Source organism: Guyanagaster necrorhizus (assembly GCF_019112545.1).
Source record: "Guyanagaster necrorhizus MCA 3950 unplaced genomic scaffold BT62scaffold_34, whole genome shotgun sequence".
Classification (NCBI taxonomy): domain Eukaryota; kingdom Fungi; phylum Basidiomycota; class Agaricomycetes; order Agaricales; family Physalacriaceae; genus Guyanagaster; species Guyanagaster necrorhizus.
The window spans coordinates 148169-175803 of NW_025064913.1; the positions used below are offsets into that span (position 1 = coordinate 148169).

Sequence of the window (27635 nt, forward strand, 5' to 3'; positions counted from 1 at the left end):
CTTTCACAGGGGATTATGCCAGACAGCACTCGGGAGTAGTATCCATAAAATGATTATTTTTGGAATAGACTGTGCGGCGCGTTATATGGTTCGCTGCAGATCTCGTTTTTTTAAAAAAACATATTTGAGTATCGGGATTTGACGGAAGACTCGGGGATGGGAACGCATAAGGGGGGCGCGGGGGCTACAGTGTGTTTCTGTGAACATTTGTCTAATTTCCGCCAGCCTGCCAGAGCGCTCAATCTATCTGCGCTGGAGCCAAGAGACAATGGTACCTCGTTGTCGAACGTGCTGTCTTTTGACATCAAGTCTTTCCTCCTGATAAGGACTCGAACGGCGTCTTGAATGTTCATTGCTAAATATCGATTATACGATTTCCCCAGGCAAGAATAGTTCGTTGTTTTCATTGCTTTCCTTAACTAAAAGTTTGCTGGAAATAGAGGCCGCAGAGTGTGCAGACTTTGACACCTGCACGCGCAGTAAGGAGGTGGTCTGTCGTTTTGATTATGGGCTTCCTGGTTAGTCCATACATCGGAGCTGTGTTGATCTACTTCAATGCTAATGGTTCCTTTCATAGCGTCAGTGGCCTAATTAACGATGAGGGGGGGGAACCTGTATCTTTAATCCCTCCCAATGAGCTCACCATTAATCGACGATATCTTCGAAGCCCTGCATGTTTGCTCTGCAGAGGCAACAGTACAACGTCCAGACCGTCCCGGCTTGCTTCTAAGCTGCAAACCTGTAAAGTCAAGGAAAAAACGAACATTTTGTTGTCCAGCAGTTCCTGGATCAATCGCTCTCGACGTAGTGAATGTCTCTTCTCTTCTTTCATTTGCACGTTTCTATTGTTGAGTGACAGCGCAATATTGCCACTTCTCTGTCAGGGAAGGGAAGCGCGAAGCCCATTAGAATGAAGCGCCCATATCTGTACACAGCGTTGCCAAGGCGAAAGTAATGCGTTTCATCATTCTTTGTTCAGCTTGTGGACGTTTGTTCGTCAATCAGCTTTGCCGTCCGTCTCCAGTAGTCCTCCTTCATGATGCTGTGTTCAGGAGGCGTATTCTCGCTTTATCATCCCGGATCCTAGAAAGCGCCTCCCCTCATCCGACGTATCGGTAGTGGCGTCTACAAATAGGCGCTCGATAATAACATCGTGGACCCACATGCCCGTTGTGTATTTGCCCCCTTCAGGGAAAATATTCAACTTACGATCGACGCTTGCTGCTGTGGCGCCGTCATTCCGCCTTTGCAGAGATGGATGTTTTTATTGTTCTGAGTGGCAGGCAGGGTGAGCATGAGGTTCTGGACTGATCATCGCCATATGCATGTCACCACTAAGGCCGGATTTGTCTAATGTTATCTCCGACGTTTCACGCTTTGACGAGCACGGTTCATTATGGACCCACAGTGACGTCGTGGGCGCTTAATTATCCTATTGTCCTTGAGAGTAAAGGTTATGGTTATCTCCTCCTAACATGTCAATGTCAGCTTGGTCTCGAGCGTGGTCCAGAAATTTGAAACTTTTTCCGGGTGGCGTTATCTAACTGCTGGATTTTGCGTTTCTGTGATTAAGGTACTCCTTTCTCGGTGTCATGCATGTCATGGTTGAAGACCTCTCCGCGGGGAATGTTTTTAAAAATAAGTTTTGTGCCTTTTACGTCTTACGTAGCACACTAACTGCGGTGTGATACTGTGCGAGTGTGTATCTAGTTTATTGGTGTGAGACAAGTGAAGACGCCGCTGTCTGTCTATCAGAAGGAGGCTGGTTTCTTGTACCCTGTGTTTCGGGAAAGAACGTTTGATTTTGAGGGAGATATTTATTCTCAGGGAATAGCGCACGCACGTGTAGGGAATAGATGCAGGGTGGATTTGTATTTGTGTTCGGGGGTACGCTGGCATCAACCCGCAGGCGGCGCGGGATATAGATTTAGTACGCCTTTAAATTATGTATTTCCGGCGGAGATTTCGGAAGTGGGCGTAACGAAAGGTGACTGGGAAAAAGTCCCTACGTTGAGTGGACGAGGTGTCAGCCCCGTTGGCAAGACAAGAGAATGGTGCTGTATCGTACTGAGAAATAGGCAACAGAAAAAGAAATGACGAGAAGTTCTGCGGTGGGTGCTAACTTTGCCTCGGTGGACTAGTCAGTTGATGGAATTGACCTGCCTGGAGACACGGAAGAAAAATAGTTCGTCGGATGTGGATAAGTGGATACGAGAGACGTCGTTTCTTTCGGGGCAACAAAGGAGGAAGATTTTGAAATAATGGGCGTGTAGGACTGGGTAAGTCGACACCACCGAATTAGCTGTCGATCAGTTGCCGTATAAATATTGGCTGAAGTGATGAGAGGAAGAAGTAATCGGAGAGACAATACTGGGGAGAGGAGGGAAGAGGGGAATTCGTTGGAATGTAGGTCAACTCGCAGTTTTTGGAGGACGAGGCCGGAGGGAGAGCGCGATTGGTTTGGTATAAGGGACGAGGGACGAAGGTGGGTTTCAGAAGGCAAATCAGCTTGCACATTTTTAGGGGAGAACGAAGGAGGGCCTAAAGGTAGGGCACGTAATACTAGCGGATTAAGCAAGCAGGGAAAACTCGTGTTATGGAAGGGGCAAGAAAGGGAGGGTAGTAGATTTGAAATATAGAAGAGTTAATGAAGAAGAGGTGGGTCGAGAAGTAGCATGCCATCTCTGAGAACATTACGCATTATGCGAAAAGTGTCGTGAATCGGATACTAAAACGAGAGTACAGTATGCACTTGGGAGAGGGTGGGCCTTGGGGCTAAATTGAGAAGTACCAAGGACAGAATAGGAGGGGAATTTGGAGAGTTTTTTTCTGGAAGAGAGGGAAAGTCGCAGATTTCTGCGACGAAGCAAAGAGAGAGTACAATTGATTTGGAACGAGTGGACGAGGGGCGTCAGCTCGCAGGTACTTCGGAAGAGCTACTAGTGGGGCAGGTTTCATATTGCCAGTTGGTAGTAGAAGGGATACGCGTATTGGACTAGAAACACCTACAGGAATGAACCAGTGTCGCAGGGGGAAAGTAGCTCGTCGCTATTAGAAGATAAGCCCATCTCAATTCGCAAAGTCCCATTGAGCGCGTCAGGAAGGGAGGGTAAAATTGAGGACATCACAGAAAACAGAGTTAGTGAAGAAGGGGTGGGTTTAGAACGTTATTCATTTTTCGAGAAGCGTTGCGAATCCCATACTCAGAAGCTCAGGCAGAGGCGTGAACGCCCGGCACATCGGCCCGAAGCCCATATTTGCTAACCCTCCCCAATTGAAACACGCCCAAACAGTCTCATCTTTTTCTCCCTCCATGGCAGGTAAGCGTAGCCTTCCCAAAACCACGCGTCCACCACACCTACCCCACCCCACCCACAGACCCCACCGAATGGACCCTCCAATCCCCTCCCTTCGACAGTATCTCCCAAGTTCGGTTCTCACCGACGAACCCCGAGCATCTGCTGGTGTCTTCTTGGGATGCGGTAAGTGTCCTCCTCGTGCATGGGTAAAACGCGTCCGTGGGTTCACTGAGTGATAGACGGTCCGGTTCTACGACTCGAGCGAAATCGTGAACGAGCAAAAAACGAAATTCGACCATCGGGCGGCGGTGTTGAGCTGTTGCTGGGAGAATGGGACGAGCGCGTTTAGCGGCGGGCTGGATTGTACCGTCCGGCAGTATGCGTCCCACTTGTTCATACTACCTCATATTAATCTAACCCCTCCCCTCCATAGCTTGGATATCAACACAGAAACAACAACCCCCCTAGGCGCGCACGACGACTCGATATCCTCCATGGTGTGGTCCGCCCCGCAAAACGCCCTCATCACGGGCTCGTGGGACCGGACCGTCCGATCCTGGGATCTCCGAGAGGGAGGCACACCGCAACAACAGCAGACGATGCCAGAGAGGGTGTACCACCTCGATATTGTGGGCCACATGCTCGTGCTGGCTATGGCGAGCCGCCTGGTGCGGATATACGATACGCGGCGGATGGATGCGCCTCTGCAGGAGAGGGAGAGCAGTTTGAAGTATTTGACGAGGTCGTTGGCTTGTATGGCTAATGGGGAGGGTGAGTTTTTTTTTCTTTGTTTGGGGGGCTGGGGAAGGAGGTGGCTGATTGGGTATAGGATATGCGATGGCCTCGACGGAGGGGCGGATCGCAGTGGAGTATTTCGACGCGTCGCCCGAAGTGCAGGCGAACAAGTACGCGTTCAAGTGTCATAGGCAGGCGATTGATGGTGTGGATCATGTTTGGCCGGTTAATGCGCTGGCCTTTCATCCTACGTTCGTCTACCCCCCCTCTCTCCGCTGCATCCCCCCTGTCTGATGGTTTTGTATAGGTACAACATGTTCGCTTCTGCGGGTTCAGATGGGACCGTCTCTATCTGGGATCCCAAAGCGAAGAAGCGGCTGAGGCAGTTCAACAACTTCAATAATGCCGTGTCGAGCGTCGCGTTTAATTGTGATGGGGGGAGACTGGCGATAGCGAGTTCGTATACGTGGGATGAGGGCGAGGCGGGGGCGAAGACGGCGGAGAGGCCGGCGATTACGGTGAAGAAGATGGGGGAGGAGATCAAGGTGTGTGTTTCTTTCTGTATGCTGTTTTTGGGTGGTGCGTGGCTGACGGGACGCTTTGTAGCCAAAGTAGGCGTAGCGTGTATGTTTTGTGGGGTAATTGCTAGCGATTTTGTTGTTTTTGGAGAACAATGAGGATGAGGATGAATATAAGGGTATGCCTTTCCTTTGTGTTCCGTCTTTGTGTCCTTCCCTTTGTTTTGGGATTCTTTAAAAGCGCGAGGTTTCACTCTCACTAGCATCCTTGTCCCTTTCGCGCTTGAGGTCAAGGCCTGGGCTTCGGTATGTCAAAGCGAGGACATTCTCCTTCCTTCAACCGGGATTTCCCTTGTCTTTCATACCAACCCGGTATCCACCATTTGTTCGTTCGCCTCCGCATTCATTGACATGGATTTAGGGCTCGGGAAGCTCCTGCTCGGGATAATCTCCCCCCACCAACATCGGGAGTCCCACGAACAGGGTTTCCGCCACCCTCATTTTTTTAAATTTAATTAACAGGACTATGACTCGCGTCGGTCTCAATATGAGAGGACTTTATACGGGCGTACGCTTGGTCTCCTTCAAGTTTCCTTTACTGATACTTGTCGTGCCTTATTTCCCAGGAATCATTCGATAAACGAAAGAATTTCGCATCACCCTTATGGCACGAGGCTCAGGTCGAGTCATAGACCCGCCCACGGATTCGACTCGTTATTGTCTCTTTTAATTTCAGTTTCTGTTCACATTTCCTTTTTTTTCTGACTGTTCATTTCCCATTCCCCATTTCCCTCTCTTTAAAGCGGACTCTTGTGTTTGTACTTTCCTATTTCGGCTTTTGGGGCGTCCGTCGGGTCTTTTTGTTATTTTTCTTTTGGGCCGAGTTTTCTCCGATGAGGTTGTTTTTGTTCAATCTTGAACGGGTTGACTTTATTGTCTTAGGAATAAGTGTAGAGAGATAGAGAGGGTATGGAGAGGGGATGAGGGGGAATAAGGGTAAGTAAGTAACGTTCGTAATGAAAAATACCAGTCGTAAGAAACGTGTCAGGCAATGATGGTACAACAGAACGTGAAGGGTCGGGCGAGTTGTACAACGCAAGGTGAGCGTAAGGAAAGGTGGGGGAGGGCGGGGGGATGAAAAAAGAAAGAAAAGAAGAATAAAACAGTCCACACCACAAAACCGATTGAAAGGACGCCCAGCGTCTTTTCAAAGTCCGAACCCGTGACCGTCTACAACACCACCACCACCACCATCACCACTATTACCACCGTCAAAATCAAACGCGTACACACCGGGATAGTCATCGACGACCCCATGGAACTTTGGAAGGCCGAGCTCTATCGGCGGGATGGCGTTCATGTCAAAGTCGTCGGCCGTGAACGACGAGGCGTCTTGGGGCGCCCACCACGAGGTGTTGGTGTTCCCGAAGAGGTGCATGGAGAGGTCGAGCTCGGCCTGTTCAAGCGAGGGCGCGGCAAAGGGCGTGAACGGGCCGGAGCGGGGCGACGAGCAGATGGAGGATGGCGGCGAGTTGATCTGCGCGGGTGGGAGCAGTTCGTTTGGGTTCAACAACCCTCCTACTCCTCCATACTCTGGGGACTAAAAGAAGAAAAAAACAACATGTTAAGTTTAGGAATGACTCCGGCTTTAATCGGACGAGGGGGGCGTGAAATTCTCACCTGGAGAACAGCAGCAGGATCGTAGTACGTCGACTGGAAATCGAACCCGAGCGAGTCCGAGTTGCGCCTGCTCGCGCTGATCATGGGGAGGAGCGACGGGGCAGGTGATGAGGGTGCGGAGAGGTACACGTTGGGTATCTGGATGGACTGGTACGGGCTCGGGGTCGGCGCGGATGAGGACCGCCCGTGCTGGTGCTGCTGCCTCATCGGGAGCACGAAGGACATGTACGACGAGTCCGAATCGATGCTCTCCCGCCTGCCCTGCTTCTTCCCCCCGCCACCACCACCACCAGCGCTACCCTTCTTGGTCCGCTGTGGCCGGTAGACGTAGTTGGGGTACATCTGCTCGTGCTCCTTCTTCTTCTCCTTGGCGAGCTGCTCCCAGTACTGCCTCTCCTCCGCGCTGAGACCCTTCCATTGCTGGGAGATCATCTTGGAGAGGTCTGCCTGGCGCTGTTTCTTCGTCGTTGTCGTCGTCGTGCCACCAGCACCACCACTATCCACACGGTCTTCGCAGCATTTCCGGCGGAAGAGGATGAACGCGTTCTCGGGCCGTTTGATGTAGTCGTCGTCGCCCTTTTTGGGGCGGCGTTCTTTGGGGCTGGGGGACGAGGCGGTGGTCGTGGCGGGGGAGAGGGTGCGGTACGTGCATGGCGGGGTGGTGGTCGTCGTGATGGGGATGTTGGAGAGTTCGAAAGGCGAGTGAGAGGGCGAGGAGTAAGGACTGTCAGTCAGGTTGTGGGTCGTAGGGAACGTGAAGGCGCGGGGGGTCGGCGAGATTATGGCGAGCGTGGGGAGAGGGGGAGGGGCGTCCGTCGTCACTTCGAGTGCTGCCCTGCGGGTGAGTTTATCGTTTCTGGTTTTTAGATGGGTTTGGACTTACATCGGGATGGGGCATCGCGTGTGCGGAGAGCGGGCATGGTAAGGAAGAGAGAAGAGAGATAGAGGGAGGGGAAGACAAGGTTAAGAGCCACGATAATACCCTACAGGTGTCGCTAGGGGGGGATCGAGCAGCTAGTGAGTTGCCAGGTTTTTTGTCTCGCGGGGCACAACTGGAAAGACAATTAAGAGCCCTCTGTTTTATACGGACAGAGCCTGGATCTCCTCGCATTGTTTAGCGCTAATTACGGAATCCATCTTTATTGTCTTTTTCGGTTATCTGCTCCGGGATCCTAAGCGAGTCAGCAGAGGGCTTGATCAAATAATTTATTGTTTCCGTTATCATTTTTTCGACGTCGCTCATTTCATCATTTTGGCCACGTAAGGATCATCTATGCCCCCCCCCCTTCCCCCTGGTGCTGGGCCCATCCGAGCTGTGCGTAGTTATAGTTTCTTATTATTGGTCTATTTCCCACCCCCACCACCACCCCCCCTCGTCGCAAATTCATATTCCCTAGCTTTGTCTTTCCCCCCCCCTCTCTCCCTCCAAGCTTTGACTCCTCGGAATTATAACCAAGCGCAAACGCAATACCTCATGTCACGGGAGCACAGAAGGACCCTCTCAAGATCTCTTTGAACTTTCCCAAAGCGGCAACCTAGACCCGGCCGTTCGTACTTGCGCCCCGTTTTGGCCCATCTCGATAACCAGTGGCTGTGTCCGATCTATCCATGTGAGACAACCCGGCGGCGCAAGGGTTCACCGCGCCCTTTGAAATTATAAAATTCAAAGCATTGTTCGACGGTTTGGGAAAGTCATGATAAGATAAGATAAGATGGAGCTTTGGGGGGGATGAACAATGCCTATCCATTGTCCTTACGCGCGGAAGTTCATCTCACTCGGAAAAAATAAATCTGTCTTGTCAGATGAATATCTGGATGACGACATTCCTTATAGGGCGGACAATGCGTTAGGTGTATCGGGGGTTGCCTCGTTGTGATGTGATGTCGGGAGAAGAAGAAGAAGGACGACGACGACGTCAACTTTCCTATTTGACGCGTCGGTCCCGCACGAGTGAGCGAGTCAGTGGCAGTGGGTAAAGTTGCGGGACGCGAGCTGCCTCTTTCGCGTAGGATGAAGGGGAACATTGTATTACCCTGACGTGTCGGGCGCAATAGTATCCTCCCACTCCCACCCCCTAGAGAGGAATCATGACTCGTACGGACCCGCTACTTCATTTCCTTCCCCGACATGTTCCTGTCTGCATCAATCCGTCGAAAATTTCTATCAGCCCATAAATGATCCCCGCATCATGCCAAAGAGGAAGATTGACTCGGTCGGTACGTGAGAACGCGCTGGCGAATCACCGACACGATCAAGCATCACACATTCCAGACCAGAACCACAAACATTTTTTTTTCAGCAATTGTCGGGACCCAAAGAAGTGACTTGACTCGGTCGGTGAGAGCCAGTCCAAAAAAAAAGACTTTCTCTACACGCATTTAGTCGGGCGTCGGGTTATATACGGTGATATACCCCCCTCCGCCGTGGCCCGTTTCTCAAGCATCACCGCCGACGTCGCTGTTCTGTTTTTCCTTCTTTTTATCAACCTCGCGGCGCTTTGTGTTACCGCGAAAATCAAATACCCCCGACGCGTTGTTTTGCTGGAAGACGTCGCTTCTGACATTCCATATCGGGGTGTCATGATCGCTGGCGCTCAGGGTCGTCCGACTCTTGACAACGCACTCGCTGTCGCTGTTTTGATTTTATATTTTTATTTCTTTCTGTGCAATGAAGGGGACGGGGAAACGGGCCTCACTCGTATGCCTGAGCATCGGTGACTAGGTCAGATCTTCAGGATGGCGGGGCGGACCCACAGCCCGATGATCGCAGGTGCCGTGGCGCTGGCGTCATCACCCATTCGAGTCTCGAACTTGCCAGCCAATAATTAACTGTCCGCCACCCTAACCTTCAGCTTCTGAGAGGACACGCTTATCCTCTATCACCTCTTCCCGTGGGTTCCTCATACAGACTTCCTATTCTGGAAACCACCGAGCCAAAACATGTTTTCTTTTTTTGCTTCGTGGTACCTCTCACAACGGGCAGACCCTTTGAACATGCTATATCCAGTAAAGTGTTTATGATTCCCACACACACACGCCCCCCGCTCAACGTGCGGTGGTGGTGGCGGAAAACGTTTTCTTTCACGGCATCACCGTCACCGACGACGTGCTCTGGGCTGACGTTCGCGGTCATTTCTTCGCACGCATCTTGGCGTGGGTGAGTCTTATCCCACCCGCCCCTTCCCCTCCTTGCAACGAGGTTGATCATCATCGCGGTCCTTCATGCATCGTGCCCGACTCTCAAGGCGATACGGAGGCTTTTCGATTCGGGACGTCCTCCCCTCCGTTCTAGATACCGTAACAAGGCGGATCAACCCTCAAATCCGCGGTGCCATACGTAGAAAGTTGACGTCATCCCTTGCTCCCGGGCCCTCATTATCTTATCTTTCCTGCCGGCGTCCCCAGGCTCGAACCTACCTAGCTTTTACCCCGCATTGCATCATGCAGGCTGAATTGCTCGGATCTTCCGGCGGGGTCGGTGCAACGTACGACATCCTATTCAAAGTGTACAGTAACCTTTCCCCTGATATTAAAAATCCCGTAAGCCAGGTTCTGCCCATCCATCCGTGCAGCCCGGTCTTCGTCCATATGACAGTCAACTCTGCGACATTTGACACCAACTTCTGAACGTGTAGGTTACTCGCGGACCTTTCAGGGAGGGTTCGTCCTCGAGGTGTGCGGTGCACGGAGCTTGGGTGCAGAGGATTATCCATATCATCACCACCCCCCCTCCCTCTCAATCACATGCGAATGACTCTCTTCATCCCTTTTTCTTAGGTAGCACCCTGGAAATGAAAAGTGGAACAACTCCCACTAGTATCTGTTTCCCTGTTTCCCAGCTATACAATCGTTCGTCTCTCTTCCATTCCCCGGGGAGGGGAAACCTCCAGTTCATAGTTACATAGCGAAGTTTCCCCATCAACCTTAACCCTTCATTCTTGTGGACCCACCTACCTACCATCGGAGCGGACCTTGACGCATACCTAACTCCGCCTAGTGCGTCATATCTCAGAGGCCAGAAGAAAATCAACGATATCCATCCGATAAGGGCAGGTCTGACCCAGGTATCCGTCTCCTACCACGCCGAATCAAACCTAATCACCCACAAGAGGAAAGTCCAACACAGTAGAATGGAGACTCGGACGCGGTTCTCTGTCCTACCTAACGGGTATCGGTCGTCAGGACATGCGTGCTCTATGAATCTACCTCATCCTATATGTTTTTTTTTCTCGTACGACCCTCCCTCTCGCGCCGAATTCCATATCGCTGAAAGGTCTCGTGACAAGAGGTGTTGGCATTGACGACGGTGGCGGCTGCCAGTGACGTCCTTTTAACCTTTCAACCACCCACTGCCTGAGTCTCTTCTGCCTCCTCTGCAGCGTAGTATTCCCACTGACGTTCAGGCCACGTTCCCTTTCATTCGACGTCTCTTCCTCTTCCTCTTCTGTGTGAGTCGCTCGCTGCCCTCTGCAGCGTAGTATTCCCACTGACATCCACGTTGCTTGATTTCCAGCTGCGGACGGTGATGGGATTATGTGGTGCCATTTTTTTCCACTCCACCGGTGGCAAAGCTCAAGTTGTGGACAGAACTCTTGACGAGGCCCAGCTTCGTACGTGTCCTGCCTCTCTGTCGGTGGATCGCATCGTATTAACGATTTCCAGCCCAGTCTAAGCTCGCGTCACGAACCCTTTCCTCGTTCCCACCACGTCTCCCAAGCGCATCCATACCTGACCTCTACGTGCGAGCCACGTTTTCCTCCGGGATACGCTGGGGATACAGACGATCCGATGTCCACCTGTGAGCTGTGCCTGTGCCTTCGCACACATCGTGGAGGGGACGGGAAGGAAGCAATAGTCAGACGTTCAGCCCTTCTCCCATATCCACGATTCACCGGTCCAGCGCCAGGAAAGGCTAGATACCCAGCTCGAAGATGAAGCCCCCCGGGGTATCTCGAATATGGACTAGTCGATGAACAATGTTTGTGTTTTGATACCCTCGAAGGTCCCCCAGCGCTTCATTTTCTCACGCTTACATCTTCTAGCGCGTTGATGAACCAGCGACTCCGATATTCGGCTTGCGTATCAGGGCAGGTGCGAGGGAAATGGCTTGGGGGGGAGGGGGTGGGATTTGACTGAATTGCGCAAAGCCAGGAAAACGATTGATGTTCTCTCCCGAATGGGTTAGACTTTCCACTCACCGATTAATATCGTTCGTGTAAGCATCACTACTGTCTCTGTTCTATCCTGATTTCAAAGTGAATGGCAATGCAGTATTCGGGCCAGCATCGTCCGAATGAATTATCGTCCTACCCCAATAACTAGGCAACAACGCTTCTTTGTCCAGTCAGTGAAATCCATCAACCGCGCTGCCTTCCGTAACACGTGTGTCTTGTTCTGAATGAGCTAGATGAAAGCTGCTGCGTAAGATTGTGATTATCGCCAGCAGGCAAGATCCAAAATGCCATATGATTCCAAGTATTCTTTCCTTCGATTCCGTGACCAACCCCCTTCCCCCCCTTAACCGTTCAATTCTGGGGTAACCGATAATTTCACTGCGCTGCTTCTAGCCGGGGGGGGGGAAGGGTCCAAACATCTTTTGATTTCTCAATTTGACTGTTCTATCTCACCTGGAACTTCTTGATTCAGGGCTGGGAGTACGGGGGGACACGCGCCCTCGGGCACGACGTCCCCGACTGGTCCGCCTCTACCCACTCCTCCGGCGGTAACCACCTATTGGAATTTTCGGGGAACTGCGGCGAGGGGCGGGAAAGGAAATATTAACAGTCCCATATTTCACATTCCAAAATCAGTGGTGGTGGCCTTGGAGCGAAAACCTTCGCTGGTTCGAGTTCCCCCCCAACCCCCAACCCCCTCTGATCATCTATGATGTTGATTCAACGATGCGTATGCAAGCGAATGATTATTGCACCCGTCCTGGAACGCGCATTAAAGGGGCAGAGACCTAGATCAGATGGGTGCAGGGACGCCATCGTGTGAACTCTTTATCCTTCGAGGGCTCGATGAAATTATCAAAGCCGCCGGTCCCTTCTCTCTTCACAATATCACCGGAACCAAAACGGAGGAGGTCGGAAGGGAAATACCCATTTTTTTAAAATTTCTGCCTTGCTTTGTCGGAAACCCTCTGGTGGTTTGCGAATCAAATCGCTAAGGTTCGAGTAAAGAATATATCAATTTCACCGGAATTAATCAGAGCGGTGAACCCTACAATGTCTCACTTAAATACTAATCTTCTCCGCCGACGGCCTCGGTCTCTCGAAGGACTTGAACGTTACCCTGAAGGAACTTGAAATTGCCTTCCGCTCCTTCATTTCGGTCTTGCCTCGAGCCAAAAAAAAAAAAAAGAAATGCCCATCTGAACATCACGGAAAGAAGATATTCTGCAGCCTTGGAGATTGCGCCGACGACACTGCACTTTTTTTTTTTTTCTCGTGATGCATCATCCCCCAGTCCTGCGTATCATGCTCCCATCAATCTCTGGTGACAGTTCATTATATCGATGGCTCCCGGATAGGTGAACCTTCACATACTTCACATCGCCGTGGTTTTCCATCAGAACGTTCCAAGAGCCGAGTAGCCTTTCTTTTTCGGCTTCAGGTAAACGCCCCCCCCTCCTTCCATATCTGACAGAGGGACCTACCCCACATGGACATGAGAGCCTCGTGCTATGGCATCTTGTGTCCCATTAACAAAGGGAACTGTCGAACAAGCTGCCGTTCCTGACTTTTGCTCTCAGGACTGTCAAGGCTTGTCCTATCTTTTGAGGGCCGATGTGAGATATCCGGCATTTTCCCCTCGGTGCTGCAGGAACCACAACTAATAATATTTCGAGAGACCACTGAGAGAAAGAGAGAGCGCGCGCGCTTTTGGTGCGGCGGCCGATTCGTCGAGGCACAGGTAAGAATTGGAAATGCCGTTAAGAGTTCTAATCTCCGTCAAATGTGGCACAAGTTATTTATTGTCACAGGCAAATGGCTACTGCTAGTGCATGGACCGTTCATATTATCAACGAAGCGGAGAGCTCAAGGTTCCGCGACGAATACGGGTCCAGCGTGAACAGGCACGCACGGTCAAAAAAGGTTTAGTGAAAGTCTAAAGAACGTTCCCTCATCCATTGAAGCTTGGACCCCCCGGTCTCAATGGGAGATATCACCACAGAGCAAGCCTAGAGAGATTCACAGTCCGTTCATGAAGAGGTATCGATATGCACGGGGGTAGGCGGACTTGAAATGGTATTCCAAGAGCAAGTGCCGCAGGAGCGCTATTTTGGAAACAACAGCAGACTCACAGATCATCGCCTAGCGCAGAAGGGGATAGCAGGAGACGGTTTGTAACGCCGGAGAAGTTAGAACTACTTGCTATTATTAAACCAGGTTGTCCTGGGACCACAATATTGTTCTCGGCCTTCATGGAGGCGCAGCTTAGGGTTTCGTCCGTAAAGGCAGATGCGAATAGGAATACTAATTTTTTTTTTCATAATTTTCGACAAGGGAATCAGCACACATGGTGAAACGACAGAAACGCTATGGGATCGATCAGGCCGTCCCAGTCCCAGGAGAGGGGGAACCGAGAACGGCGTGCGGGCCCTATGATCGGCGCCTTGTTAGTTGCCATGCGCTCTGGATTGCCCAACCTGGCACTGGCGTAGTCATTCCGATTATAGTTACGGAGATATCGCTTCTTCACCGAGATTTCAGGCGTAACTTGGCTGTCTGTCTGTTCATGGGACGATAAACGATGTCCGCATCTAAAGAGCCTCCAACTCTTCATGAACAACAAAAGCAAGCCAGTGGAGCAACCGGATCCTTACAGTATAATTTCTCAAAAATCAGCATGCCTTGTAAGCTAACTGAAGGCGATGGATCATTACAAAAGAACGGCAATGTACCGTAGCACATGCTGAAACGATGGTCGTAAAGCGTTTTTTGAAACGCGTCAAGGGCCCAGCCAGCACGACCTTTCCAAAACAGAAAGAGCTTCGACAGCGAAGATCAGCTCCCGGCTCTTGTGTCTCAAGAACAATACACCTCGCCACGCGGGGCGCGCGCGCGCACGATCCTCAAACAGGAGCTAGCACTGTTGTATAGTCGATCGGGCGGGGCCAGCAGTCACCTTTTTTGCCTTGACAACTGGAGTGGGGGGGGGCGATGCAGGGGAGTGTGTTTACGATTATTTTACCTAGTAGGTCCGCGATGATAACATGGCCATTAGCCCGCCCAGGGGCGGTTTAATTGTCGTGATCATGCTGCCATGTGATACAGCACTTCGTCCATATTGGCACATGAATGCAGCACGAAGAAGGAGCAGCATCATCAGGGTTGAAGAAATGAAGTATAGTTCTATTGATCAGTTGGCGGCGCAGAAAGCGGCGGGTAGTGAGGATAGCCGACGGGAAGAGGTGGCCCATGGTCCATGGCAGAATTCTGCCTCTTCGAAGTGACAGGATTCCAAAGTAAATTCAACCTGGTGAGATTATTATGATCATTTCCATTCGCTTAGATGGTGAATAGACAAGTGTTGAAGCAGAACAAAAAGCTTGCACACGCATTGAGCGGACCACCGGTCCGATGAACCGAGGGGTTTATAAGCGCTGGAACTATGCTATGATGTATCTCTGTTGCTATTATTCCCAGTATCCCAGGCTTTTGTATGTGTGCTGTGACTTTTCTACTGAACTATTGTTTCTCGATAGAATTCTGATTCCTGATTGGTTCCTGAATGAGGTTTTAAATATCAGTGAGTAAGTTGTTCACAAATACAGCCGACGCACATAGACACACACTATCAGATACAGAGAACCTCACCGTTGTCAAATATACGCACTGCACTGTTTTCTCTCAACATTGACCATAATCCGTATCTTGAACTACGTTGTCTGGAATACGGACCGGACCGGACGATGGTCAATCAGTCAACTTCTGATCTCAAAGTCAGACAAGAGGCTCCCTAATTATCTCCTCAGAGTCGACGAGTACTCCTAGAAGGCTGGGTTATCATCCCATTTCCCACATGCATTTCTCATCGCCAAATGCTCCATTTTGAGGTGACACTCCCACGGATGAGCAGGGCAGCCCGAGTCTGAGAACCGAACCCTTTCTGATCGTTCTACAGATCCCCCACCACGGACCATTGAATCTCCATCCATCTTCGCAGGGAATTAAGATTCAGCGGCGACCACCACCACGCTTGCACGAGGTTGGCACGCTATACCATTCCCAAGCTTTCGACAAAAAGACTCTGAACTTTTCTTGGCACCTTTGCGGAAAAAAAAAAAAGAAAAAAGGTACGCGCTCGACAACTATGAAGGAAAGAATAGCTCCCGTCCCGTATGCCCTGCTCTCTGTCGAGCACCCACTGCGCACGGCCCCCTCGGGAGCGTTTACTTCTGATCGTTCCACAGATGCATGCACTCTGCATCTGGGGAGCAGATTGCATCGCATCTCCCTATGCAATGGTCTCACGCCGCTACACAACAACACTTTTCGGAGCGAGACAAATCTAGAAAGAGGGCCCAAAATTACGATATCAATTAATGCGTAATGCACGCGAAACCCCATCATCCCATTCGGTCCCGCACAATTAATACCTCCCACGCACTTCATGAAATAAACGACGCTCGCTCCCGAGAACCAGAAGAGATGGGTTTTCTTCGGAGAGACGTAAAGGGCATTTCCCACTTTCTAAGACTCGGCCATGAAGTGAAAGTTTGTCCTTCCAAAGAACCCGCGAATGACAATGAAACATTCACAAAGGATCACCCGCAAAAGTCGCAGAAAAACGAAGGAGAGACTCTCGTAGGTATATTTCCATCCCGAGCAGGCCGGCAGGCATAGAGGTAGGTAACTTAACATGAGACGGCGACAGTGCACCAGACGTACGCCACATAGAAGCAACTCATATGCGGCTGTGCAACGGCCCGGGCATCCTATCAGGATGACTGACAAAAAGGGAAAAAAAAAGTCAAGGAAAAACTAGAGTAAGACTATCAGAGATGTGGCAGACACATGGGGTCCACGCAGACCATTCCATCTCGAGAAATGCACAAAAGCGCCCAAACATGAATGACAGACGGAAGAAGTCCAGACCAAGGCTGCGCAAAGCACGTGAAAGACAGCTAGCTACTGACAGGAAACTTCAATGGAGATAAACCTTATCAGCGAGAAGACGACATAGGTCTGCAGGTCAATAAGACGACGAAAACGCACCTTGGTGGTGGGTTAGCGCCCACGACGTCATAAGTTGACTTGTGGGTCCACGATGGACGATCAACCGCTTCCGCGCAGATGAAACATCGGGATATAAAAAGCGTGCTGCGATAGCAACAGAATAACACGTCACGCGGACCATGGCAACATACATCCCCCTCACGATACCTACAGATTAAGATGTATGTCTTTAAAAAAGATAATAATTACACCTACACACAGCACCGAGGGACGTCACGCTTGCAAGCATGTCACGATGATCAGCACACTTCGTAGGTGTTCGCATTCGCGCTACCAGGGTTGGAGGCATGGCGCACTGACCTCGACCGAGAGTTCATGCAAATCAAAGAGGGATGGATAAGAACGAGGAGGAACGCCCCGCCCCTACCATCAGTCCCCAAGCGGGAGCCCGTACTCCGCAGATCCAGCACTTTGCGAAGAGCAGAATGGAGCCATAGAAGTGGATGGGTATAGGCAGATTGACGACCTAGAAGAAACCTCTAAGCATATTACTCCGTCACAACAGGAGACGAGGTCTTACGGGAAGACTGTCTGTTCATCGGGAACAAGCTGATTGACGAGCCAAGAAGCCTCGAATGGGGTTTCGTTCACGGGCTTCAAACGATGGTGGAGTTCCGTCGACGAACGAACCAAAACCAAAACCATCACTTTCACCCTGACGACCCCGTTGGGGCACAAATACGGGGGGGTTCATCAAAGCGCTTAATCCCTTACCAGAGCCGAACCTGATCGGCTTCCCTGACAGAGAGAGAAGGGAGTAGCTGTAAACATCGTTGTCGGTCAACAGTAATAGAACATTGCAATGAAGGAAGAGAAGAGACCACCTCGCTGCGAGGGGGGAAGGGAGGGCGTCGAAAGCAATTGATCCAGGAACTTAGCATACGTCACGGAGAAAAAGCGTTGCTTCCTCCTTGACTTGATAGACTTGCGACCGAGGTGAGTCTTGACGTCGACATCTGATGGTAGTCGTAGCCCTCTGTGTAGGAAACCATGCCGAGCCACGAAGTCGTCTGACTGATAGCAAAGTCATTCGAGGGGACCAGGAAACCATCTGTTTACAGCAAGCTTTAGCCGAAGGATGGAAATGAAACAGCGAACCAGCGCAACGAAAGTTCTCGGTCTTTTCATGGGGTGGGGGGGGTGGTTTACCTACCAGGACGGGTGATGGGCCCAAATCTGGAAAACGGGAAATCAGTACTTGCGGGAAGAGACACGAAGGACAACCGACCACGCACACATCATTGGACCCCACCAAATCCTGATATTAGAACGTAAGGAACCAATGCCTGCAGAGAACCAGATAACGCACCATGCAATAGATCACTTTATCGATACCCCAGAGTCCTATCTGGAAAAAACCGCAAGATTTCTGTGCTCGAAAGCGCTGATATTGCCTATTCACGAGCTGGGAAAAAAGAATTGTCAGAATCGAACGAAAAAACTTTCAGGTCCTACGCGCACTTAACCCAGGCATAGTTCCACGGCCGGCAGCAATCTTGAGAGTACAACATACTTTCTAATGCATGAAGGAGAGGCCGTTGAGTGTTGGTAGTCATGGTCAGAAAGCATTCGGCGGCCGATGACAAATCCTTGCACAGCCACTGTCGCGACCTTCCATCTGTCACTTATGTTACGCAGAGCGCGTTTTTACGCGTCTCTTACTCTAATAAATGCGATCATCTTTGTATTAGCTACCCTTATTGCTTCTACTGACTCCGTAGCCTCGATTTTCGTGATGCACTGACAGAAGTCGTATGCATCCCTTTCCCTGAAGGAAGTTTAAGCGCATGTTACGTTTAGATCAAGTTGATCAGCTCATTTAACCTGAATAGGTGGACAATGGGGCGGATACGCCTGTCATAGGTTACTATGTAGTGCCTTTGTGCGAGGAAGATATCGCAGCAAAAAAGAATGCATCGGACGACACGTCGGAATGTTCGACGCGTCGGGCCCACCGTGGTCATTGCACTCAAAGAGGCAAGCCCAAAGCGACCGCGACCCTGATGTGACAATCCAATAAACGCGATCACGGTTCTTAATCATTTGACGCGTTCCGCGACCCCATGCCGAGAGCGAATCTACTAGGTGACAGTTTCCTATCTTGGGGGACAATGCTGCTAGCTGCAAGTATTGCGACCTGCGGATATGAAGGATTATCAGCCTGAAGGTTTGAAACTTCAAGGTACGAACAGGAGGGTCAAGGCATGGACCCGTGTATTGCATGTCGTTGTCCGCAGATGTATATTAGAGGTAGAGTCCTTTGGGCTAAATAACTAGTTCTCGTCAGGAAGGAATCATTATCATCGTTAAGGACGTACAGTCCCTTACCGCCTGTTTAGATTTGTTCGTCCTTTGACAGTAGAAGTTCAGTGATACCATAACTATCCCACCTGTCTATAAACGACACCTCGCAAAATTTGGCGCGTCGCGCTCGCCGCCACAAACTAGTCATTGTCTTCAACCGAGGCGAGCCTGACGCGACACTCCAATAAATGCGATCTCATTTCTTCCTCATTTGACGCGTTTCGCGACCCCCATGCCGAGAGAAAATTCACTGAGTGACAGTTTCCTACCTTGGGGAACAATGCTGTTAAGCAAATATTGCGGCCCGAGGACGTGCACGGCGATCAGCCTTCAACCATAAGGTACCAACAGGCGGTCGAAAAATCATAACTGTAGACCCACCACAAGGAAAGCCAGACCTTGATCCTTCTGTCTCTCAGGACAGCGGAATCAGGGCTCTATTCTTTCCGTGCGTACGTAGCCATGGGAATGGCCCCTCAACTGATGCATATGCAACTTTGCAGAGAACTTCGCTTCGCTTCATTTCTGCAGGTAATTTAACCCCGTAATAGCAATCTGACTCGGGACGTGAGGAATTATACGTACGCTACATATAGTTTTCCGAAGAAGTCGCAGCTGCCCCTCTCCTGATGTGCCGCACCTGCTGTCCCTACGGCTAACCAAAGGAAGGGATCGCTAGGGCCGTACAGTTGCTCGCAGCCGTCCAATATTCATTCAACTTCTGATAATTAAAGTTCAGTTATACCATAGCTATTACGACGTCCACAGTAAATAAAACCAATCCGACATGACCGTCCCCGTGCTTCTGCAGGAACAATCGTCCCGCGAAATACACTTGAAACAAAAATAGAAGACGAATCTATTGGGGCAAACAGTTCATCACATCCCTCTGCATTACGTGGAGAAAAATCCTGTGCACTAGATGGAAATATCCTGTACTCCAACACTGAATAACAGGTAAAGTTGTCGTGCTGGATGATACACTGTTCTGACCTGCCATATTGGGCGGGATCACCCGAAGAAGTCAGGGTCATCACGCGGAATGTCATAACACGCGTCTCGGATTTTTCTTCCCACGTTAGGTGCAGAATGACTCGACGCACCCCATCTTTGGAAATCGAATTGCCAGGGTGAGAATATATTTTCTAGGCCATATGGTGAATTCTGATGGACACTGCGTCATATATTTCACAGTATCACCTCCCCCCCCTTCCTTCGTGAACCTTGGTCCCCGAATGATCTTCTCGCCCTTAAGGCTCCGAGTTTGCGGATTCTATTCCTGTAATCAAGAGTACAATAATAACGGTATGACACTTTCTCCGCGGGTCGCATGCCAAGTCGATGGCGATGGAGAATAGACATCCAGCTGATGATGTGCATGAGACCTCGTTAGAGTACGTCCGGAAATGATTATGCCCTGCGCCGGTCGAAACATGTGTAGTGTCGCTCGGGTGTTTTCATAACACGACGCGTCCCGAGTCTGGACTCCCCCGTGCCAATCATTTCTCCCTGCGCCACAGAGATCTTCAGCGTTAAATCTATTCCGTTATAGTACCACCAGTCAAGGACCTCATCCCCGGTCGCAGGAGTCCTAAAATTGTCAGTATGACTCGGCGATGCAACCAACCTCGGAAATGTTGGCAGCATTCTCCCTCGAAATTTCCCGGAACGCGGCCTCATCGAACACACACCACCAAGTAGGCAGTAAGCGGCAGTCTTTTACTCCAAGTTGTCAACTCTTTGAACATACTCTTTTCAGCAGGGTGTTTATGATGTGACGATCCCCCAGCGCGCGAGGGTTGATATGTCCGCTCTTCATCAGCTCCTCGCAGAACCCAGATTTGTGGGATCCCTTTGTCTCTTGCCTCATCGAAGCGGCTGTTCCATGTTCGGCGGGGGCGTTTGACGACATCAGAGCGGTGATGGCGGCGGTGGCGTCATCCAAATCCCTCGGGGCGTGCCAGGCACTAAATAAGTAGGCCGCCGCTCACATGATTTATCATTGGTTCTCCCGGAGGCAGTGCAAACATAGCGTATGTGTGTTGATTTCTCCTTGTAGCTTCCAGATATGGCAGCGGCTACTAATGTTACGTTTAGAGTATCGTACTACTTTCGCCATGAATCTCCTCGACGTATCAATTGCCGCAGTCTGCGGGTTTGTGGCGGCATCTGGTGTGTACTCGCTTCTAGAGGCACTACTCACGCCTGAGATCAACTCTAGCTCAAATCGTAGGAGGCCTTCTCACACGTTTGTGGATATGGGGCAAGTCTTACGTCTCTGGGCGCCTCCGATCTCGCTTAGTCGGTTATCTTGATTCTAGATAACTTGGACGGACCAGCGGGACAAAAGTCCGCGGTGTGTGCTGCAACGGCTGTGTTCTCGTCGCCAGCATGGACTCGTACGATATTGATGAGCCTTGACCGGTTTTTCATTTTCTGAAAACATATGACATGATGCTGATTGCTTCGCAGCCTACCGTCCCTCGTCCTTCCTGCTTCGTCCCCGAGCCCAACCCCGCATTCCGGTACAACCACCAGGGTTCACCGTATTTGCCCTAAACTTACCCTGCTAGGCTTGATTCAATTCTAGTTGCACTCGGATCTTGCGGGGTACTCCAAAATACGCCTTGCACTAGCCCGACGACAAATCCCACTACTGCTTCCGGCTCTCTCATCGATACCAATGCCAATTTGGATCCGTTCTCTCTGTTCGAACTAGCCTCCTCCAGTACCCTGCGCGATATGACTATTTCATTTCACATCTTCCCCTCGATGTCATTGCTCTAGCAGTATTCAATGTGGCTCTCGATCTTCATGCGAAGCCCCAGCATGACCTACTAAACGTGTATAGAATACGGAATATTCTTCAACTGATCCTGCGCGTAGCGTGTTTTCCTCGGAAACCCGGCGCGTCCTATCAGGCATGCCGCATGTGCACTGTAATAATCACATGCGAACGAATTTCCCTATCCTCTCTTTCTATGTTCTGGAATACCTTGACAATAGCTGCCCTCTAAATTTAATGGAACGACGGATTTCCTCCCTTCTTGCATTGTATCACCCACTTCCATTCCACAAATATCATCTCCGCAATCTACCTTCCAGGGCGAATTCGTATTTTCATCTGGCGTCGCTAGCTTTACTTGGGCCCTTCGACGCAATTTAATTTCATGGACGCTTCAATATCTCTGACATATCTTTACAGCGGAACAACGCATCACTTGGTGTATTCATGATCCTTCCGACATCCTCCCTGTCCTCGGGCAGGTATGGCGTTGGATTTATTCTAGGCGCATCACTTCGTGCCTCAGGCTCGCAAGTGACCAATACACCGGAATCGATGATGGGTCTTCTGATATGGGAGGTATGACCCAGGTATCTGTCTCGTATCAAACCTAATCACCACACCCCAGACTAAACAGGAAGGTTGAAGGCGAAATTATGGAGACTACTTCCTGGTTTTCGATCACTGGAGATCCGCCAACATAACACCTAACGGAGCATAGACGCGGAAAGGTGCGTAACGTAGCATGCGTGTCCTCTTTCCACACGGTGAATTTGCTCTTCGAGGCCCTTCATCGACGATCTCATCCGAGTCTCTTTCATTAGGACCAATAATCCGAACGATGAATTCATTTTCTTTGCGAAACTCTGGCGACGTGTAATAACGTTACTATAATTATGCGTCATCGACTTAAGAAGGAACACGACTCCCTCCTACGTAAGCCATTCTTTCTACAGCGTTCGAACTATCATTAATGAGAAATTTTACTCGCTGTCCGGCCATAGCTTCATGTCGGAGTTTTTTTTTCACCTATCTATGAAGCTCTGGACAATTCTACCCACATCTCGTTATCAAATTCTCCTCTATTCTCCGCGGGCGAGGTTCGTACTTCTCACGCAAACTCTGCAGCTCTTACGTTTAGGAAACGAGGCCAGTCAATGCATAACTTTCTTTTGAGGACACTGTGGTTCTGATAAATTTGCTTCAAGGGAAAGCCATATATGCACAGAAAGGCTTTTGTTAATGCAGAACTCGCGATGCATGGTCCTAGTCTGAGTCCGTCGTTCATGGACAGGCCCGATCCCACGCTGGTTGCCTTATTGAGACCAGATTGGCTGCAGTTACTCATGAAGAACGGCCTACACTTTCCAGGTAGAAATATCCTTTCATGTCATGATGATTTATCGTATATTTTTCGTTTGTTGACAATTTTCTGCAGCAAGAGATTGGAAAGCATTTAGGGTCGTCAGTGTAGGCTGGGTATGTCCGCCCTACTGGGTCCATAGACGTACTCATGACTCTAAAGTGGTCTTGATTAACCCGTTTAATGAGCGATAGATAGAGGAATTACAAGGACAGATATTTAATTGAAAATCAAAAATCTTCTTCCCTCATTAATTAGCTCATTATCATGATATATTCACTCTTAGTTTTCGCAAAGTGAGGTCGATTTTACTCAACGCAAGCCCCGGTAGCCCCGGTTTATTCAGTCAGACATCGGATGGTATGTCGACAATCAAAGCTCCTGATGGCCGTGTTGCTGTCACGCACTTATGTATTTGAGCGTCTTAATGTACGTTATATTATCCTTTAATACTAACAACCCCGATAGTCTACAGCTGCCATGGAACAGGTGTATTCAATTTTGTTCACAAAAACAGTACATGAAATGGGGCTACTAGTGTGTCACTTACAGGAAGAAATGATCCGCCATATGATGTTGCCTTCTCTTCTTCAACGACATTCAAAAATAGCCGCCTAGACATCTCGTGCTTCTAGCAAAAGAGTTTCCATCTTCTGCTACCGACACTTCTAAGTCGCGTACTTAGTTCGGCTTCGAACTATCGTCTATCATTCCACACCGGACATGGTTTAAACTTGTTCTCAGCGGTGCAAAGCTATTCCCCCCCTTCCCTGTATGTCTGGGGCCAGGAATTGCACCTTCCTCCGGCGGTATCACATATTGAACTTCGGTTGCTTTGTTCGAGATAAATATACGAGTCTTGAGAGGCATGTGACATGTTCTTCATTATTCCAGTCTTCCGTCACGACAAGATACCCGGGGAACGAAATAAAGCGACTGCTTCGCACCCACCCCCGCCCGGGGAAAGCTCGCACCGGACGGGTTCGCTAAAACGTCATATGATTCAGGGACTTCATCGCATGGTGCGAGCTCAAAATTCCATGACGTCCTGCAATTAATTGTCTGCCCTGCTCTTCCCAGCGCTTCATCAAAGGCCCCGAGCATCTCATCTCCATCAGAATTGGTACAAATCCCCCGAACCCACGCGGCCTTCCGGACTCTATTTCTTGCTGCATTGTTTCCGTCTGAATTACCGAGAAGTTACAGACCCAGGCACTATCCAGGCCCGCAAATCACGCCATGGCGCTTTCCTAGGGTCTTAGATAATCAGACGACGATGAATTCAACACTCCTGGTCCCCTCCATCAAGATGGAGCGCGGAGAAATCAGCGATGCCTCGCTACAATTATTAGATGTCGGCTTCGGATTTTCAACCAGTCCCTTGTTATCTCCGTCCTCCATAAGAAAAGATGCAATGTCCGTGAATGTTTGCTAGAAGTCAGAATTGTCATTTTTCATTCGCCCGAATCCAAGTGTTTTGACAACTTATTGAATAGAACCTCTGCGCCTGTATGTAATTTCCGATCATCAAGATGGATGGCAGTTCATTTTATCTAATGACTCTAGGACCGCACACTTTGATCAGATCAGAGAAACACGTAGGATTTGTTTTCGGCTGTTCTGCAGCCCGGACCAGCCGCTCTTGCGTTCTCAGAAGAGGTCTATTTTGAACGGAATCATAACCCCTTACGCACATGGGAACCTCGTGTTATCGTAGCCCCCCCGCGTGCTCCATCATCTTCGAACAAAAGAAGCTTGAACTAAGTCATCTTTTTTTCTTTCCGGGTCAATGAAGACCTTTAGGCTCGGGTCGTCTGAGAATTTATTCCATTTCATCGGGTTTTCGACGGATGCCACAGGAAGACGCTGTTAACAGTTGGTCCAAGATATGAGAACGTGCTGGGGTCATTTTATAATGCCTTATCGTATGATCCAATCCAAGAAAGAGCAAGACAGTCGCACAACTTCTGCAGACCCCATATGAACATGGTCTCAGGCTCAAAATTACCGATGTTTGTGTGTGGGACAGAGACAGTCAGAGTAGCACAGTTTGGAAAAATGATGTCAGAAAAGCCTGGTGTATATTAGGTAGCAGTCCCCTCTAACAGTACTAAGTCCTGGTCGAACGGGAATGCAATCGATACCGCCTTCGTCGGTGTCTAAGCTAAATTATGACATGGAAAACCAACGGTAACACCAAGATGAAAATAAAAGACAGCGATTTTGTTTTCATTACATCGCCCGTTTGACTTGGAGTCACGTATGGACTCGAACTCGACCTTGAGCCAGCGGCAGAAGAGACATTGACATTCCTAGCAGTAGCGTTTGACGCGTATCGGAACAACTGTAGCACAAATGAGACTGACTGAAGATATAGCGCGTGAGAGACTGCGCATTACCTTGTCTATTCCTTCTTCGCTATTCATCATACCCTCGTTCGAATGAGATACTCCCTCGATCCAATCGACCGTCGACAGGGCAGGTATACCGCCAGTCAGTTTTTCTAGCATGGCAACAAAATTCCTTCCTCTTTCCAGATGGGTGCGTCCCTGGGCCTGGGAAGAATAGGAGTTGTGAGTCGGAATATCGAATCAATGTTATGAAAGAGCCGCCCACCAACGCTTCACAAGAAATATCTCCTGGGCCGTTATCTGCCTATAGGAGGGCAGGGGAATCAGAAGCTGGCACTATAAGATTTCCAGAATGTGGGCTTCTCACCGTCCCCCAGGCGTAGTGTAAATTACGTCCAATATACCGCGAAACGATCCCGTCCCGTCCAAGTCTATTTGTGTCCGAAGTAGCGTATGCTGGAAAATTGCTCTCTAAGCCGTATTTATACTTGTCCGGGTCAATGCAAGAGCTATTTGGCATCGGGCGCTCAGCAGTCAACCAGCATAGAGAGCCTGGGTTGGCTGAAAGAGATGTCATGAATCAAGACTTGTTCCAAGAGAAGAAAACAAACAAACCGATCCAGAAATGTAGTCGATCGTCGTTCTCAGTCGATTTTCGTAACGTGGCATAGCGCTGTGTCATTTGTCCACCAGCGGAATGACCTCCTACAACGACAGTCTGTAGATCATTTGAAACAGCACTGAAGGCAAGAAGTGTAAAATCCCACGTTGAGGTTTGGGAATGCCTGCGTATCCATATAGTACGACACCAGCGCGTCGAGCACATCAAAGCTGCTGAAGTTTATCACGGAGCTTGGCAGTATATTGGCTTTTCCGTCGATCCAGGTCGTCATTCCCCACAAGAGTACGTCGTCTCCTGTGGCACCTGCATCCATATCCGCTTGTGTGAAAAAGCACGGAGCCATGATGGAGATATCTTCGCGTCTTATGCTCGAGTCATGAAACGTGGCATTGTAAAGCGCGTTGTTCACCACATTCCAGTCTGATTGGTAAAGAGATTTCGGATCAGGTGAAACAGAATAAGCGGAGAGGACCTACAGTACCAGCAGTCTCGAGGCTTGCGTTTTGCCACGGTGAGAAAGGCGAAGAGAGGACTGGAATGAAGAGCTTACCCTCGCAGGTAAAACAATGACTGCTCTTGTTACCTCAGAATTATTGAGGCCGCTCGTTTGATAGACAGGCTGAGACTCTAAGATTAGATTCGCGAATGTAATGATCAGGAAAAGGGAAAGCCCGACCAGTTGAGCACCATCATTCACGACCCAACTAGGGTACGCTGTGGCATCGTTCACTTGAGGAAACGCTTTCCACCCATGATCAGGATCACCGCCGACAGTAGGGTTCTGGTTGACCTGTTGCCGTCGGTGGAGCACACTGGCAGAAGCAAGGGCCACGAGGTGAAAGATAAATGAGAGTAGCATGCCTCTGAGAGACCCGGTCAGATTGCGGGAACGGTTTATGTCAACGCAAACATTTATGGCAATGCCGTATTTGAGCGGTTAATGATAAAAGATATCGGTCAAGTGATGCCCTCGACAAGAGTTACGGTCGGAAGCTGAGTTGTCTCGACCACGCTGCCGCTAGGCCGTGGAACAAGCACCCCGGCATAGAGTCCCACGTGTAATATACGATGATGATCTGAGTAAAGCCTGACGAAAAGACCTTCGAACTAATGTGATATGCTAACGGCGAATAAGCACCACGGGAAACATTGCGTTAGTTAGGCTGCGGTGCCGAAGAATGAGAATACTTGCTGTTGTCGGCTCTTGGTGCCACACTACGAAACCGCGGAGATGCTTGGTGGAAGGAGAGCAGAAACACCCGAAGGACACATGCCAGTGAACTCCCGTGATGCCAAGACTTTATCGCCATTGACTCTACGAGAGAATGACTTGGCTCCCGGACCTTGAACATAAGGCAGCCGCTGATATATTTCCAGTTAACTACTCACAGAGGGCCGAAAGAATGTTGAGGATATGTGCATGAAAGAGAGTAAGAAAGCACTGTGCGATATTGTGACGTAATGTTCACTCCCGTTTCTTCTTTTGAACCACCAGTGCGTACCATCATCATGCTTTCTCGGGTACGAGTTGATACGTTTTCTCTGTCTTACCCTGCCACTGTAAATGTTCCATATATATAGTGATTAACCTATGCGCGAAAGGGGATTGCTGCAGAGGCTGGTGTGTTTTGGATGGTCCAACGTGGGACCTTCCAAGGTATTGCTTCCAGCTTCAGTTTGTACGCCCTTGCTTGCAGTGCCGAAAATGAGACGGTATTTCCATTGTGCCACAGA

At 49.8% G+C, this 27635-nt stretch overlaps 8 protein-coding genes across 8 annotated transcripts; 5 read left to right on the forward strand and 3 right to left on the reverse strand.

Annotated features, from left to right (window-relative positions):
• Nucleotides 1-633: 633 nt before the first annotated feature.
• BT62DRAFT_1011107 (uncharacterized protein) lies at nt 634-1427 on the forward strand (the record flags this gene model as incomplete). The annotated part of the gene is made up of 5 exons (XM_043177740.1): nt 634-807; nt 860-927; nt 980-992; nt 1053-1288; nt 1340-1427. The coding sequence occupies 5 exons, from the start codon at nt 634-636 to the stop codon at nt 1425-1427; spliced, it is 579 nt and encodes a 192-aa protein (XP_043035309.1).
• A 1709-nt stretch (nt 1428-3136) lies between these two features.
• BT62DRAFT_464538 (WD40 repeat-like protein) lies at nt 3137-4755 on the forward strand. The gene is made up of 7 exons (XM_043181017.1): nt 3137-3320; nt 3379-3482; nt 3539-3675; nt 3733-4070; nt 4129-4285; nt 4342-4579; nt 4641-4755. The coding sequence occupies exons 1-7, from the start codon at nt 3314-3316 to the stop codon at nt 4647-4649; spliced, it is 990 nt and encodes a 329-aa protein (XP_043035310.1). The 5' UTR covers nt 3137-3313; the 3' UTR covers nt 4650-4755.
• A 105-nt stretch (nt 4756-4860) lies between these two features.
• BT62DRAFT_1011110 (uncharacterized protein) lies at nt 4861-5061 on the forward strand (the record flags this gene model as incomplete). Its single annotated transcript, XM_043177741.1, has 2 exons — nt 4861-4937; nt 4974-5061. The coding sequence occupies 2 exons, from the start codon at nt 4861-4863 to the stop codon at nt 5059-5061; spliced, it is 165 nt and encodes a 54-aa protein (XP_043035311.1).
• Nucleotides 5062-5759: 698 nt separating this feature from the next.
• Nucleotides 5760-7269, reverse strand: BT62DRAFT_996930 (uncharacterized protein; the record flags this gene model as incomplete). Its single annotated transcript, XM_043190618.1, has 3 exons — nt 7116-7269; nt 6233-7062; nt 5760-6152 (listed from the first exon to the last, which is right to left on the reverse strand). The coding sequence occupies exons 1-3, from the start codon at nt 7150-7152 to the stop codon at nt 5760-5762; spliced, it is 1260 nt and encodes a 419-aa protein (XP_043035312.1). The 5' UTR covers nt 7153-7269.
• A 5952-nt stretch (nt 7270-13221) lies between these two features.
• On the forward strand, nt 13222-15790 carry BT62DRAFT_1011113 (uncharacterized protein; the record flags this gene model as incomplete). The annotated part of the gene is made up of 5 exons (XM_043177742.1): nt 13222-13329; nt 13469-13497; nt 13553-13681; nt 13741-13960; nt 15362-15790. The coding sequence occupies 5 exons, from the start codon at nt 13222-13224 to the stop codon at nt 15788-15790; spliced, it is 915 nt and encodes a 304-aa protein (XP_043035313.1).
• A 1055-nt stretch (nt 15791-16845) lies between these two features.
• BT62DRAFT_1011115 (uncharacterized protein) lies at nt 16846-18032 on the reverse strand (the record flags this gene model as incomplete). The annotated part of the gene is made up of 7 exons (XM_043177743.1): nt 16846-16942; nt 16997-17131; nt 17191-17304; nt 17360-17486; nt 17536-17734; nt 17786-17870; nt 17938-18032. The coding sequence occupies 7 exons, from the start codon at nt 18030-18032 to the stop codon at nt 16846-16848; spliced, it is 852 nt and encodes a 283-aa protein (XP_043035314.1).
• Nucleotides 18033-20801: 2769 nt separating this feature from the next.
• BT62DRAFT_464997 (uncharacterized protein) lies at nt 20802-21579 on the forward strand. Its single transcript, XM_043181019.1, has 6 exons — nt 20802-20813; nt 20878-20952; nt 21002-21043; nt 21102-21204; nt 21253-21305; nt 21354-21579. Exons 2-6 carry the CDS (start codon nt 20898-20900, stop codon nt 21368-21370), a joined length of 270 nt encoding a protein of 89 aa, XP_043035315.1. The 5' UTR covers nt 20802-20813; nt 20878-20897; the 3' UTR covers nt 21371-21579.
• Nucleotides 21580-24936: 3357 nt separating this feature from the next.
• Nucleotides 24937-27134, reverse strand: BT62DRAFT_955421 (uncharacterized protein). Its single transcript, XM_043188337.1, has 10 exons — nt 27094-27134; nt 26578-27021; nt 26452-26520; nt 26378-26396; nt 26047-26321; nt 25895-25997; nt 25647-25840; nt 25545-25583; nt 25328-25483; nt 24937-25272 (listed from the first exon to the last, which is right to left on the reverse strand). Exons 2-10 carry the CDS (start codon nt 26758-26760, stop codon nt 25093-25095), a joined length of 1218 nt encoding a protein of 405 aa, XP_043035316.1. The 5' UTR covers nt 26761-27021; nt 27094-27134; the 3' UTR covers nt 24937-25092.
• Nucleotides 27135-27635: the final 501 nt, after the last annotated feature.

Coding starts and splice junctions, on each gene's coding strand:
- BT62DRAFT_955421 (XM_043188337.1), bottom strand. CDS start 26,760: ATGCTACTCTCATTTATCTTTCACCTCGTGGCCCTTGCTTCTGCCAGT. Junction 25,584..25,646: donor TACACTACGCCTGGGGGACG/GTGAGAAGCCCA, acceptor GCCCTCCTATAG/GCAGATAACGGCCCAGGAGA. Junction 25,484..25,544: donor ATATTTCTTGTGAAGCGTTG/GTGGGCGGCTCT, acceptor TATTCTTCCCAG/GCCCAGGGACGCACCCATCT.
- BT62DRAFT_464538 (XM_043181017.1), top strand. Junction 3,483..3,538: donor TGGTGTCTTCTTGGGATGCG/GTAAGTGTCCTC, acceptor ACTGAGTGATAG/ACGGTCCGGTTCTACGACTC. Junction 3,676..3,732: donor CTGGATTGTACCGTCCGGCA/GTATGCGTCCCA, acceptor TCCCCTCCATAG/CTTGGATATCAACACAGAAA.
- BT62DRAFT_464997 (XM_043181019.1), top strand. CDS start 20,898: ATGAATCTCCTCGACGTATCAATTGCCGCAGTCTGCGGGTTTGTGGCG. Junction 20,953..21,001: donor CGGGTTTGTGGCGGCATCTG/GTGTGTACTCGC, acceptor GATCAACTCTAG/CTCAAATCGTAGGAGGCCTT. Junction 21,205..21,252: donor ATATTGATGAGCCTTGACCG/GTTTTTCATTTT, acceptor ATTGCTTCGCAG/CCTACCGTCCCTCGTCCTTC.